General features: G+C 36.1%; 1 protein-coding gene and 1 long non-coding RNA gene across 4 annotated transcripts in view; one reads left to right on the top strand and one right to left on the bottom strand.

The window, feature by feature from the left end:
* LOC144365020 (uncharacterized) overlaps positions 1-12,750 on the bottom strand; it is a 113,258-nt gene that overhangs the window by 29,639 nt on the left and 70,869 nt on the right. Inside the window, exons 2-4 of the long non-coding RNA XR_013423284.1 lie at positions 3,783-3,899; positions 2,042-2,207; positions 1,876-1,952 (exon numbers count right to left, since the gene is read on the bottom strand). This is a non-coding gene — a long non-coding RNA (uncharacterized LOC144365020). The remainder of the gene's footprint in view (positions 1-1,875; positions 1,953-2,041; positions 2,208-3,782; positions 3,900-12,750) is intronic.
* Positions 1-12,750, top strand: part of Parp4 (poly(ADP-ribose) polymerase family member 4) — an 89,569-nt gene that overhangs the window by 29,933 nt on the left and 46,886 nt on the right. For all 3 annotated transcript variants that reach the window (XM_078015728.1, XM_078015729.1, XM_078015731.1), the window contains exons 14-20: positions 198-354; positions 2,057-2,181; positions 3,292-3,423; positions 5,150-5,236; positions 8,865-9,029; positions 9,923-9,969; positions 10,549-10,627. In XM_078015728.1, the coding sequence (XP_077871854.1) occupies positions 198-354; positions 2,057-2,181; positions 3,292-3,423; positions 5,150-5,236; positions 8,865-9,029; positions 9,923-9,969; positions 10,549-10,627 (792 nt within the window). The remainder of the gene's footprint in view (positions 1-197; positions 355-2,056; positions 2,182-3,291; positions 3,424-5,149; positions 5,237-8,864; positions 9,030-9,922; positions 9,970-10,548; positions 10,628-12,750) is intronic.

The raw sequence follows: 12,750 nt of genomic DNA, 5'->3' as shown, positions 1-12,750 counted from the left end.
GAAAAGCTTGAGTGCCAATATATAGCCTTATTACCTTTGCTCCTATTTTTATTAAATATGCTTTCATTTAAATAATTATTGTTTACTACCTGGATTCCATATTTTCTAATTAGCAAATGTGAAATTCTACTTTTATGAGAACATCTGCATATCAATTGCTTTTGTTTTTATCACCCATTAATTTCTTTTTACTCTAGGATGATGAATTTGTTATATATAAAACCAATCAGGTTAAAATGAAATATATTGTTAAATTTTGCATGCCTGGAGATCAAATAAAGGACTTTCATCCTTGTCAAAATACTGAATTAGAGGAATACAGACCCAAATTTTTTAATTTTTCAAAGGTTGAAGGTAAGACAATTTTCTTTTTCTTTTTCTTTTTTTTTTTTAAGTGTTTATTCAGGGGAGAAAACAGGATACAAGTGCGGAGTACCTCCCTGATTGGCTGTGAAGGAGGAAGGGAAGGGAAGATGGCCCCCCCCTTTTTTTTTTAAAGAGAGAGTGAGAGAGAGAGAGAGAGAGAATTTTAATATTTATTTTTTAGTTCTCGGCGGACACAACATCTTTGTTGGTATGTGGTGCTGAGGATCGAACCCGGGCCGCACGCATGCCAGGCGAGCGCGCTACGGCTTGAGCCACATCCCCAGCCCAAGACAATTTTCTTGAATGCTGTTTTATGTGATAATATTTATAGAACTAAAACATTATAATTATCATTATCATTATTATTATTATAATAGGGGTTGAACCCAACGGTGCTTAACCACTGAACCACATCCCCAGACCTTTTTATTTTTTATTTTGAGACCGGTCTCACTAAGTTGCTTAGAACCTCACTAAGTTGCCAAGGCTACCTACATACTTGACTTTATATCCTCTTGTCTCAACCCCCCGAGTTGTTGGGATACAGGCTTGCACCACCACACCCAGAGTGATTGATTGATTGATTGATTGATTGATTTTTGAGGCACTAGTGATTGAACCCAATGATGTTCTATCTCTGAACTACATATCTAGTCCTTTTTATTTTTTATTTTGAGACAGGGTCTCACTAAGTTGCCAAGGTTGGCCCCGAACTTGGGGATCTTCCTGACTCAGCCTTCCTAGTCTCTGGAGTTATAGGCATACACCACTGAGCCTGGCAGGATGTGAGCTTTTTTCAATATGCTGTAGTAGGAGTTTGATTTAGCCTTCCTTGGGTTGAAAAATCTAGATAGTTTCATATTGCTCCAAAAAAATGCTTTGCCTGACCAATTCACCATGACAACCAGGGAATGCAGATATCAAGATTCGTGTTTCAGCTGTGTTTATTGAGATGTTTAAAGGCCTCTGGGTACATGTATGCTGATATATAAATCTTTCAAATAATAGCATAATTCTAGATTTTCAGTATGATGCCCAAACACTCTAGTTTAGAAAGGGAAAGTGGGGGCGGGGTGGGTATTAACAACACTTGCCTTTCACATGTGAGGCCCTGGGTTTGATTCTGCAACAGTACAAAATAAATAAAAAAGTTTAAAACATAAAATAAAAAGTCAGAAGTATCTTTGAGAATGTTTCCCCCATTTTTCTTACTTGGGCTTGCTTACTTTTAGAATTGGCTGTTGAAAATCATAAAATGCTATTTGTCCATTTTTCTAAACTAATAAAGATTAGGATAACAAAAATAAACAGTGTGGGCTGGGGTTGTGGCTCAGTGGTAGAGCATTTGCCTAATATGTGTGAGGCACTGGGTTCTATTCTCAGCATCGCATATAAATAAATTAAATAATAAAATAAAGGTCCATCAACAACTAAAAAAAAATTTGTTTTAAATAAATTGTGCAAGGATGGTCTTAAGAGCTAGCATTGGCCAGCTGTGGTGGCACATACCTGTAATCCCAGCAACTTAGGAGGCTGAGGAAGAAAGATTGCAAGTTCAAAGCCAGCCTCAGCAATTTAGCAAGACCCTGTATCAAAATAAAATAGAAAAAGGACTGACGATGAGGTTCAAATGTAGATCCCCAGTACTGAAAAAAAAAAAAAGGCCAATATTTACATTTTTAATATGTAGATTACCAGTTACCAGACACCAAACCTTCCAGCAATGTCAAGGCCGGCCTTCAGGATATCTCTGGGAATTTGATTCCTCTTGAGGATGTTCACATCAAAGGGAGAATAATGGACTTTGTAGCCCAGGTATGTTATCTGTGGTTTTGTGATAGCTAAATGGATACAAATCATAAATGAGTATTTGACTGCAATTGTATGAACTAAACAAAATATGCCTGTTATATTGCTTGTTTAGGGAATAATGACAGGGAAAAAATAGTCCATAAGTGTATAGATAATTTTTTTCCAAATATTTTTGATCCACATTTGGTTAAATCATGGATATAGAAACCATGATACAGAGGGCCAATTACATATCATTTCTAACACTGAATATATTTTCAATTTAAGATATTTTCAGGGGCTGGGGTTATGGATCAGTGGTAGAGTGCTTGCCTGGCATGTTTGAGGTTTGATCCTCAGCACCACATATAAATAAAAGTATTGTCACCATCTAAAAAATTTTTTTAAAAAGATATTTTTAGGGCTGAGGTTGTAGCTCAGTGGTAGAGCGCTTGCCTTGCACACTTGAGGCCCTGGATTCAATCTTCAGCACCACATTAAAAAATAAATAAATAAAAATAAAGATATTGTGTTCATCTACAACTAATATATATATATATTAAAAAAAGATATTTTCAGTTTACCTTGGGTCTTTTGGTCCCATTTTTTTAAATATTTTTTTTTAGTTATAAATGGACACAATATATTTGTTTATTTTTATGTGATGCAGAGGATCAAATCCAGTGCCTCACAAGTATGAGGCAAGTGCCCTGCCACTGAGCCACAACCCTAGCCCTCATGGTCCCATCTTAAGATCAGGAACATGTATATTCTATAAGTTTCTAGCCCATGTGACACTTAGAAGGCATCATAATCTACAACATGAAAGGGACTTTTTCCCCAGCCATCTTAATAAGAAATATATTGCCTCTGCTAAGTCAGTATTTCTATGACTTCAGATGATTTCTACTCCAGTCAGGTATATAAGAACTAATTAAATATGTGCATTTTTATCATGAGGCATGGTAATGGTAGAACTCACTAACTCTGGAAACCAGGGTTGTGATTTGAAGGACAAGATCAAAATTCAAAAAATCTAAAATGAATATGCATAATTATTTTCATTATTTGTTGTTCCTGCAAATATTGTTCCATGTAGTTTAATCAAATATACTGATTTTTCTTTTTCTTCAGGTCATTGTTTTTCAGACATACACAAATCAAAGTCATGTGCCCATTGAAGCAAAATATGTCTTTCCTCTGGATGATAAGGCAGCTGTATGTGGCTTTGAGGCATTTATCAATGGGAAGCACATAGTGGGTGAGGTAAGAGAAGAAAATGCATTGGGACTACTCTTTGATTTCAAAGTCAGTTACCCAGATCTGCACTGGATCCCTGTGGCTGTAAGGTTGAGCCTTTTCAAAAACCAGAAATATTCTTTGAAAAATGAACTCACTCATACGATTAGCCTCCATTTGAATATCCCTCCCTGATGAACTGACTTCTACCTGTCCAGACTTAATAACCATAGTCTTGCAAATTCTTTGCTCTTGCAATTTTTCAAGTCATATCTGAAAATGACAAAGCCCTCATATGTTTTCACAAAAACTAGTCCTCTGTGCCCTGCTAGGAAAGTCAAGCTAAAGTGAAGGCTATTGTAACTTTCAAGAAAAATTATACTCACAGAAACAGTTGGGGTTGTAGCCAGGTGTGGTAGCATATGCATGTAATCCCAGTAACTTTAGAAACTAAGGAAGGAGGATTCCAAGTTTGAGGCCAACCTTGTCAACTTAGTGCAAACCTGTCTCAAAATAAAAAATATAAAAGACAGAGGATGTGACTCAGTGTTACAGATTGTTTTGGTTCAGTCCCTAGGACCAAAAAAGAATGAAAAGAAATTATAGTTAATAGTTGCTGGAGATGTAGTTCAGTGGAAGAGTGCTCACCTATCATATGTGAAGCCCTGGATTCAATCCCTAGCACTTAAAAAAAAATTAAAAAGAGGGGGAAATAAGAGCTGATTCATTCTATGTCTATTCTAAGGATAAGCCCAAAATTGTAATTATAATCCACAATTGTTAAGTTTAATGTAAACTTCCCCAGGCACAGTGGCACATACCACATTGAAAGTTCAAAGCTAGCCTCAGAAACTTAGCCAGGCCCTATGTAACTTAGTGAGACCATGTCTCAAAAAAAAAAAAAAAAAAAGTGTTATATTTTGTCACATGCTTTTTCTGCATTAATTGAGAAGATCATGTGAGGTTTTCTTCATTTTCTTCATTCTATTAACATGGAATACTGCATTGATTTTGAGTTTTCATATGTTGAACCATTCTTATATTCCAGGAACCAATCCTTTTTTTAATATTTATTTTTCAGTTATAGGTAGACACATATCTTTATTTTATTTTTATGTGGTGCTGAGGATCAAACCCAGTGCCTCATGTGTGCTCTACCAGGCGAGTGCTCTACCTCTGAGCCACAATCCCAACCCCTCTGTCTTAAACTTTTTTTTAAATATTTATTTTTTAGTTGTAGTTGGACACAATACCTTTATTTTATTTATTTATTTTTATGTGGTGCTGAGGATCAAACCCAGGGCCTCGCATGTAGTAGGCGAGCACTCTACCACTGAGCCACAACCATAGCCCTCTGTCTCAAAATTTAAAAAAATTAATAAAAAGGGTTGGAGATGTGGCTCAGAGGTTAAGCACCCACTGGTTAAGCACTGGATTCAGTCTCTGATACTAGAAACAATAAACAAACTTTTTCTTTTGTTCAGTATAAAGTTCTAAACAAACTTTTATTTTCAACCATTGACTCTGAAACATTTTGGTCCCAACTTAAAAAGAATTCTCTTTGGTGGCCTTTTCCAGTTTAAATTTTTATCTGACAAGTACATTTTAATGATCGCTTTATGTAAGTTTTCATTCATCTTAGACTCTTATTTTTTGTCTTTGTTCAGATTTTAATACATTAACAATAATTTTCCTTATTAAAGTCTAAAGTCACTCTTCCTATAATGGGTGATTTAAAAATTATCTTTTCCAGATTAAAGAGAAGGAAGAAGCCCAGCGAGAATACCGGGAAGCTGTCAGCCAAGGCCATGGTGCTTACCTGATGGATCAGGATGCTCCGGTATGGCTTGATAGTCAGCATTTTTATGGGAAAGGATTTGAAATATGAAATTCATAGTAGAAGCCAAGACAATTGTTGGGAGTAGTGATGTATGCCTGTAATCCCAGCTACTCTGGAGGCTGAGGCAGGAGGGTCACAGGTTGAAGGACGGGCCTAGGAAATTTAGTGAGACCCTGACTCAAAATAAAATTTTAAAAAGATCTGGAAGGTGTAGCTCAGTAGTAGAGTACTTGCATAACATGTCCAGGGCCTTGGGTGGAATCCCCAGTACCACATGCGCGCGTACACACACACACACACACACACACACACACACACACACACACAGATAATTTGCATTATTCTAGGTTTGTAAGATCCTTTTGTAAGGAAAAGTGGCCAAGTCTGTCAGACCCATTTGACTTATTTAAATAAAGAAGGAAATGATGATATTATTCGACAAACAAGAAAAGGTATTGGGAACTGAGTTTCCCAGAATCCATAGCAAAAAGAAAACATTTGGGTTACTTCATATTCACCTTCTGATATAGGAGTGTAATATATTTTCCCTAGAACTAAGTTCACCTCATAATTTGTCCAGTTTTCACCAAATCATAACCCAGGGAGGCATTTCTGCCTGAGAAGGTCCTGAGAAGGTTCAGCTTCTTTCTTTCTGATCATTAGCTTTAAACAGGTATATAATGTGGAAAGTCTGGAAGAAGGAACAACTATTATACCTTAAATATAAGATGTTTTAAATGTGCCTTTAGCAGGTGCTAGATGCCGGTAGTCAATGTCCAACCTGCATCTTCACGGTTCGTGTTTTAGCAATTTGTGCAGATAAGGCCATAAGCTTCAGATACCACTGCTGAGCATGATATGTTGCCTTAAGATTGTAAAAATTTTCGGCTGGGTCTTTAGCTCAGTAGTAAAGCACGTATGTGAGGCACATGTGTGAGGCTCTGCGTTTGATCCTCAGCACCAGATAAAAATAGATACTGTGTGTTCATCTACAACTAATATATATATTTTAATTATAAAACTTCAATGTTTGGTAAGGGGAATGGCATATTAAAGATTCATATGGGTTTTAAGAGTAAATTACTTTTGATATGTAAGATATCCATTTGCAGGACATGAATAAGCAATAAAGAAATAATTATTAAACAACTAATAATGCTGGCCTATAATTTAAGAGACTCCCAGTAATAGTGTAGGTTCTCAATCATAAATGTATGGTCAACATATTTCCTCCTTGATGCTAAGAAATTTGCTGGGGAATGTGAGGTTCAATCCTCAGCACCACATAAAAATAAATAAATAAAATAAAGATAAAAATATATTTAAAACAAAGAAAGAAGAAGACAAAACATAATACCTATAGGTAGAGTTTGGTCAGAAATGTTGTTAACCTGAGCCTTTTGGATTTCATCCTTCTGATCTTCCAAATTGTATTTTGATATCTATAATGATCTCGTACTATATGATATTAATAATAAAGTTTATTTATTTAAGTATTATATATTTATTATATATTAATAATGTTTATATTATATAAATTCATTTTGTATATGTTAATCTGATAGTTGAGAATTTATATATAAAACATATAGCATATATGCACATGCACATTATATATGTTTAATATAGTAATATGTATTATAGTTATATATAATTACTATATTATGTATTACTATATAATGGTCCCATAGATTTTACACACACACACACACACACACACACACACACACACACACAAATACACACAATGGTGCAAAAGAAATGTGTATTCAGTTGAAACTGTACTTTGGAACTTGAATTTTGTTCTTTCCCAGGTTAGTGCTATGCAGTGCCATACTATGCCCATTCTTCCACCTTGGAAGCCACAAATTCTGCTTTGTGTCTATTGAGAGCTGTTTGAGGAATAGTTTCCTGCCTTTCCTCTAGTTGTAGCAAACCCCTGCTTTGTTTTGGTGTGGGGTCCTGGGCCTAGGAAGGTTTCATCCCCTCCTCCATGGGAGATAGCTTTTGCTTCTGTTTCTTTAAAGCAACAGAGATTCACCTGGTTGCTGGGAGTAAAAAGGAAGGTTTCTTATTCTTATATTGCTTCTGCTCCTTCCCCAGCAGCTTCAGGCTTTTGTTTCAAACAGGGGAAGGATCTAGGGAAGTAGACAGTGTTTCATGCCTGTCCCCAGCAGCAACCAGTCCCTTCTCATACTTGTTTTGCTAAGAGGGTCTTTCCTTGGTCTCTTGGTCTGTCCCAGTCTTTTTAGTGGACCCAGTAGAAGACTGTGGAGAAAAGCTTGTGAAAAAAATACAAGCTCCCCTTGGGGTAGGGGGTCTCAGTCATTCTAAACCCACAAGTAAACTAACCCCCTTTCAGCCTGTAAGAATTCAAATAGTGGGGCTGGGGTTGTGGCTCAGAGGTAGAGCGCTCACCTTGCATATGCAGGACCCTGGGTTTGATCCTCAGCACCGCATAAAAATAAATAAATAAAAATAAAGGTATTGTATCCAACTACAACTAAAAAATAAATATTAAAAAAAAGGAATTCAAATAGTGCCCATGGCCCCTCCATTCTTAGTGGGGCTTTTCACTCTTCAGAATTCAGTTTACTCAGTTGATGGTGGGTTCAAGACAGTTTATAATTTTGCAGATTATCCAGTGTGTTATAACAGAAATTAGGTCATCTTTTATCTACCTTTTATCCTACCTGGAAATGGAACTGCAATTTCACACTATTAAGTGAAAGTCTCTCAAATGAACCCTAGGTGCATGTGGAAGCATACATGTGCATAAACACTTACACATGCGTGCATGCGCACGCACACATGCACACACACGCACACACACACTTCTGTTAAAGAATGGCAATATTTACACTTTAATAATTGTCCTTCATTGTTAATTTCCATTCTACAAATGGATATCCTTGATGCATCCTTGATATCATAATTTAACTTTTAAGGCTATGTTAATCATTAATACTCTATTTCCTAAATATACTAAATTTTCATACTAGTATAATAGCCTGGTTGATCGGAATGGCAATTGGAGATGTTGAGATGATCTCTGTGTAGGTGTCAGAAAAAAATATATCTAACCCCTCTTTTCTGCCGAACATAGTCATGAGGTTATAGTCTTCTACTGCAATGATCATATCCCATTCAAAGAAATCTAAATACTTTTTCTTAAAAATAAAAGAAAATATACTCTAGGGTAAAAGAATTAAGTGAAGTCCAAATTTAGAAAAGCTACTTTAGTTTTGCAGCCACTGGGGAATGGAGAAGCATGCCATAGAGGTTGGAGCAACCACAGGTTCTTCAAGGAAGGGGCTTTGTGGAAGCCTCCACAGAGCAGAGCCCACAAGTTCATGATGACTGATGTAGGGTCCACTGTGTGACTCTCCACAGTTCAGCACCAATGGCCTCCTTTCCTCCACCTCCCATAGATGTCAATTTATCTTTACCAAGGTGAATGGTTTTGGATTCTCCTTTAGCACCACTAATAAGTCTTTTAGCTCCTATTACCATTTTCTGGGGAAGAATTTGGCAGATTGTAATTAAAGTCATTTAAGTAATAGGAGGAATTAACTGGCATAGAGTGGATATGCTTTTGAGTAGGCTAAGTCATATGTTTGTATTTTAGGATGTTTTCACCGTAAGTGTTGGAAACTTACCCGCTCAGGCCAAGGTTCTCATCAAAATTACCTACATTACGGAACTTAGTATCCAAGGCTCTGTTGCTGTCTTCTTCATGCCTGCCACTGTGGCACCCTGGCAACAGGACAAGGCTTTAAATGAAAACCTTCAGGTTTGTACATTTAATATTTTAAAGGAGCATTTGGCAGGTGGTATTTACACATAGAGAAATAGGGCTGTGGACATAGCTCAGTGGTAGATTGTTTGCCTTACATGTCCAGCTCTAGCACCAGAATAAAAAAGAAAAACTGCAAAGGGAAAGAAAATAATCTAAATATCTAAAATAATCTTTTTGGCATAAACTCAATATCATTGACATTTATGCATTTAGTGCTTATAATGTTTATACAATGAGAAGAATAATGATACAGATATGCTCAATAGACATAATATTTTTATTCTATTTAGTCAATGAAATGTTTGTATTTGTACTGTATTTTCATTTTGAAGAATTTTGATAACCATTACAGAATGCAAATAAGCCAAAAGTAGAAAATTAAAACCATCTTTAATTTCTTTTCGAAGAGATAACTACTAATTAACACTTTGGTAGATATCATTCCAGATGTCTTACTTTATATTTACATATGTAAAAAAATATAATGAATATATTTATTTACATATATATATGTATATACACACATATGTGTATATATAGAATTCAAATTTTCTGGGGCTGGGAATATAGCTCAGTGGTAGAGCACTTGTCTAGCATGTGCAGGCCTTGGGGTTCATTCCCAGTACTAGAAAAAAAAGAAAGAAAGAAAGAAAATCTCTGTCATCAGAATGGTCAGAGGTAACCCCTGTATCTGTTGTATTTTAGAAGTTACTGTCATTTCATGAGCAAAAAACTCTGTGCTTCATTACTTAGGAGTAAAACCATCTGTCCTGTTGTGCTGTCAGCTGTGGCCTTGCTGAGATCACCTTCAGTTTAGAGTCTCATAGTGAAGCTTAATGAATTCTGAGTTATCACATATGTTTTTTTGTTTGTTTGTTTGTTAACAGGATACAGTAGAGAAGATTTGTGTAAAGGAAATAGGAAAAAAGCAAAGGTTAGTACCTAAAATATAAAACATGTCAATTACTCATTTAGTAGACATTAGTTTTATGGTTTAAATTTTTATTTAAAATTGGCAAATTGCAGTGACCCATGCCTTTAATCCCAGCAACTCCTGAGGCTGAAGAAAGAGAATCATAAGTTCAAAGACAACCTGGGTATCTTAATGAGACCCTGTCACAAAATAAAAAATAAGAAGGACTAGGGATGTAGCTCAGTGGTTGAGCATCCCTGGGTTCAATGCCCATACAGCATTGTGCTTATAGTGTTTATAAAATGAGAAGGATAACGATACAGATGTGCTCATTTTATAAACATTATAAGCACATATTTCTACAGGAAAAGAAAATTTAAGGCTGGGGAATAGCTCAATGGTAAAATGCATGCTTCTCATGTGCCAAGCCCTGAGTTCCATCCTCAGCTCTATAAATTACTTGTGTGTTGTATGTGTGTGTGTATGTATGTGTGCATTTAAAACAATGTGTGTGTGTGTGCGCGCGCGCGTGTATTTGAAACAACTGTAGGTAGAAACTTAAGATACTAGATTAAGACAACCTTCTCTTTATTTTGATAGCTTCTCCTTGACCATGTCTATTGAAATGCCATACATGATTGAATTCATTTCCAGTGATACACATGAACTGAGAAAAAAGGTCAGTGAATCTTTGGTTTCTTAAGAGCTCTTATTTTAACATTAATTTATTGTCTCAATAAAATACATGCAGACAGGCACAGTTATGCACACCTGTAATCCCAGCAACTTCAAAGGCTAAGCAAGTTTGAAGCCAGCCTAGGCACCTTAGTGAGACCCTGTCTTCAAATAAAAAATAAAAAGGACTGGGGATGTAGCTTAGAGGTAGAATTCTACTGGGTTCACTCCCCAGTATCAAAAAGAGAAAGAAAAAAAAAGATAAAATATGCATGTGGTTTAAAAATGAAGTGATGCTAATAGCAGTTTATGACAAGCAGCAGCAGCCAGTCCTAACCTATTGCTCCTCTAGACCAACTTCTAAAGCCAGTGAATTGCTCTGAGTATTTGAGCTATTTCTCTGTCGTCAGAATGGTCAGAAGTAACCCCTTTATCTGTTGTATTTTTGCCCAGAGTTTTAAATAGTAATTCTTTGCTATTGTTTCTTGATTCATCTGTTTCACAAACTACCTTTTAGGCCAGGAGTGTAGCTCAGTGGCAGAGCACTTGCCTAACATGCACAAGGCCTGGGTTCAACCCCAAGCACTAAAAAAGAGAAGAAATTATTACCTTTTGACATTCTGTTATGGTGGGTGAACATTTCCCTCTTCCACCTAACTCATCCCCTACTTTTCCTGTCTTCATTATTCCAAAAGAGTTTTATCACAGTGGTAAGGTCCATAGTCAGTGTTTAAATGATTATGACTAAGTAAATAGTGTTGACCATTTAGTTTAAAAACTGGGTTATGATGCCATTATCTTTTTAAAATATTTTTTTTACTTTTACATGGATACAATACCTTTTTTTTATTTATTGACTTTTATTTGATGCTGAGGATCGAACCCAATGCATCACACATGCTGGCACTGCAGGTAGAAACTTAAGATACTAGACTAAGCCACAACCCCAGCCCTGCCAGTATCTTTTTTAACCTCTACATGGCATTTTCTTTTTTAAAAAAGTTATCCTTTTCACTTATTTGATTTCTAGCCTCTCTCAATATTATTTTTCACACTGGCAAATACTAAAGATAATCCATTTGCTTTCTTTTTTCTTCACCTTCCCTCCCTCTAGTCTCCCACTCCTACTGTAGCCCAGCTTGACTAATGCTAGGAATGTGCATCCCTTTATTGTTCTCCGTTGGTGTGTGTGTGTGGGATATTTATTTATTTAGTTATTTTTTTAAATTTTTGTTAAATTTTCTTTTCTTTTCTTACCAGAGATGGAATCCAGGGCCTTATATGCTAGGCAAGCATTTGATCACTGAACTATATCCCCAACCCTAGCAGGGGGCTTTTAATTTTTATCTTTCTTCTTCTTTTTTTTTTTTTTTTTTTTGCAGTGCTGAAAATTGAATCCAAGGCCTTGGGTTCATCCACTGAGCTTCATCCTCAAATCCTACCTTTATCCTTTTTCTTCCCTCAGTTTGGCAGAGCTCACCATCCACTTACTTTCTGTACACTCTTACTTTCCTGAGTAAGAGTGTACAGAATAGTATACATGCTTTCAGGAAATAGATATTCTATGCTGCAATTGATCCTTTAGTGAGATGTAAAATACTGAGTTAGAAATCGTTTTCTCCCAGAATACAGCTGGACATGATGGTGCATGCATATAATCCCAGCAATTTGGGAGGCTGAGGCAGGAGGGTCACAAGTTCAAAGCCAGCCTCAAAAATTTAGCAAGTCCCTGAGCAACTTAGTTTGACTCTACTCAAAATAAAACATAAAAAGGGCTAGGCTCTCTATTCACTTCATAAATTGTTTCTTTTGCTGAGAAGAAATTTTTTAGTTTGATTTCATGCCATTTATTGATTCTTGTTTTTTTTCAATGTTATTGATGGACCTTTTATTTATTTATTTTGTTTTTTTTTTAATATGTGGGGCTGAGAATCAAACCCAGTGCCTCATACATGCTAGGCAAGCACTCTACCACAGAACCATATCCTCAGCCCCATGATTCTTGGTTTTAAATCTTTCACTATAGGAGTCTTATTAAGGAGGTTAGGGCCTAATCCCACATGATGAAGATTAGAGCCTACTTTTTCTTCCTGGGAGCAAATTTTTACCACTCACATATCAGATAGA

Source organism: Ictidomys tridecemlineatus, chromosome 6 (genome assembly GCF_052094955.1).
Source record: "Ictidomys tridecemlineatus isolate mIctTri1 chromosome 6, mIctTri1.hap1, whole genome shotgun sequence".
NCBI lineage: Eukaryota > Metazoa > Chordata > Mammalia > Rodentia > Sciuridae > Ictidomys > Ictidomys tridecemlineatus.
Note: the sequence above shows the minus strand (reverse complement) of the source record. Positions and strands in the feature narration are given on the sequence as shown.